This window comes from Microtus ochrogaster, chromosome 8 (genome assembly GCF_000317375.1).
Source record: "Microtus ochrogaster isolate Prairie Vole_2 chromosome 8, MicOch1.0, whole genome shotgun sequence".
In the NCBI taxonomy this organism is placed as follows: Eukaryota; Metazoa; Chordata; class Mammalia; order Rodentia; family Cricetidae; genus Microtus; species Microtus ochrogaster.
Genome location: NC_022015.1, coordinates 69,404,656 through 69,405,732, shown reverse-complemented (window position 1 = coordinate 69,405,732; position 1,077 = coordinate 69,404,656). Strand labels below are relative to the sequence as shown.

Genomic DNA, 1,077 nt, shown 5'->3' with positions numbered 1-1,077 from the left:
ATGGGTTTAACGGGCTTCAAGTTCTTGTCCAATTCATAGACAATGGGAATGCCAGTTGGCAGGTTCAGCTCCATGATGGCCTCTTCTGAGAGACCTGAAAGAGCCACCATCTATGTTCAGCCACAAACAAGAGTCCACACACAAACCCCTTCAGGCTACTCCTCATCTGCCAGCGGAAAAGCACTTACATGGGAAAAAACATCTTTTCTGATCTAGTATATTAGTGGACCTGTTTCCCCAAGTATGAGTAGCCCCCAGTTACAACTTCTCAAGCCTCTAAAGATTTTGAAAAAGAATGAGGAACCAGGTGGTGGTGGTACACACCTTTAATCCCAGCACTCAAGAGGCAGAGGCAGGAGGATCTCTGTGACTTCAAGGCCATCCTGATCTACAGAGCAAGGCTCCAAAGCTACAAAAAAAACCCTGTTTCAAAAACAAGCAAAATAATAATGAGAAGGCACACCAAGATTCTATGGCAGGCCACCATCAAACCGCAGAAAGGCACACTACAGGTATCTCTACCAAGGTAGGATATAGAAACCAAAACAGACAGGGCGGGACTGTGTGCTTCTCAGTCCACCCACCTGCCAAAAATCAGTCTGGGCAGGAGGTCCCCAGAGAGGAACTGAGATTTATATAAACTGAGTCAGGTTGTGACTGCGGTTTGAACTGGCACTCCTAGAGCAGGGGGGCATCTCCAGCCTTCAGTGCAGACTTAGCACAAGGCAGTTCTGAATTGAGTCCCTCCCTGTGTGTAGAGCAGAGTGACTGTCCTGCTTTAGCCTCCCTGGTACTGGGATTGGACTGCCACATGCAGCTGGCAGACCATATTTTGAGAAAGATTTCCCTTATGTACATCTGTACTGTCTGTCAGAATTTTCCCAGAGTCTCCTTGCTATAAAGTCAGTCTGACTGACTGGTGACAGATGAGCTTAGGAACTAAGGTGGGCCACCTTCTATTGTCCTATAAGAAAATGCACATACCCTCCAGATGCTTGACGATCCCCCGAAGGCTGTTGCCATGGGCTGCAATCAGGACTCTCTTCCCCTCTTTGATCTGGGGGACAATCTCTTCAT

At 47.7% G+C, this 1,077-nt stretch overlaps 1 protein-coding gene across 1 annotated transcript in view; it reads right to left on the bottom strand.

Annotated features, from left to right (window-relative positions):
• Positions 1 to 2: 2 nt before the first annotated feature.
• Positions 3 to 1,077, bottom strand: part of Pgam1 (phosphoglycerate mutase 1) — a gene marked incomplete at its 3' end in the record, with an annotated part of 6,268 nt that continues 5,193 nt past the window's right edge. The window contains exons 4-5 of the mRNA XM_026781334.1: positions 985 to 1,071; positions 3 to 94 (exon numbers count right to left, since the gene is read on the bottom strand). Of these exons, the coding sequence (XP_026637135.1) occupies positions 3 to 94; positions 985 to 1,071 (179 nt within the window). The remainder of the gene's footprint in view (positions 95 to 984; positions 1,072 to 1,077) is intronic.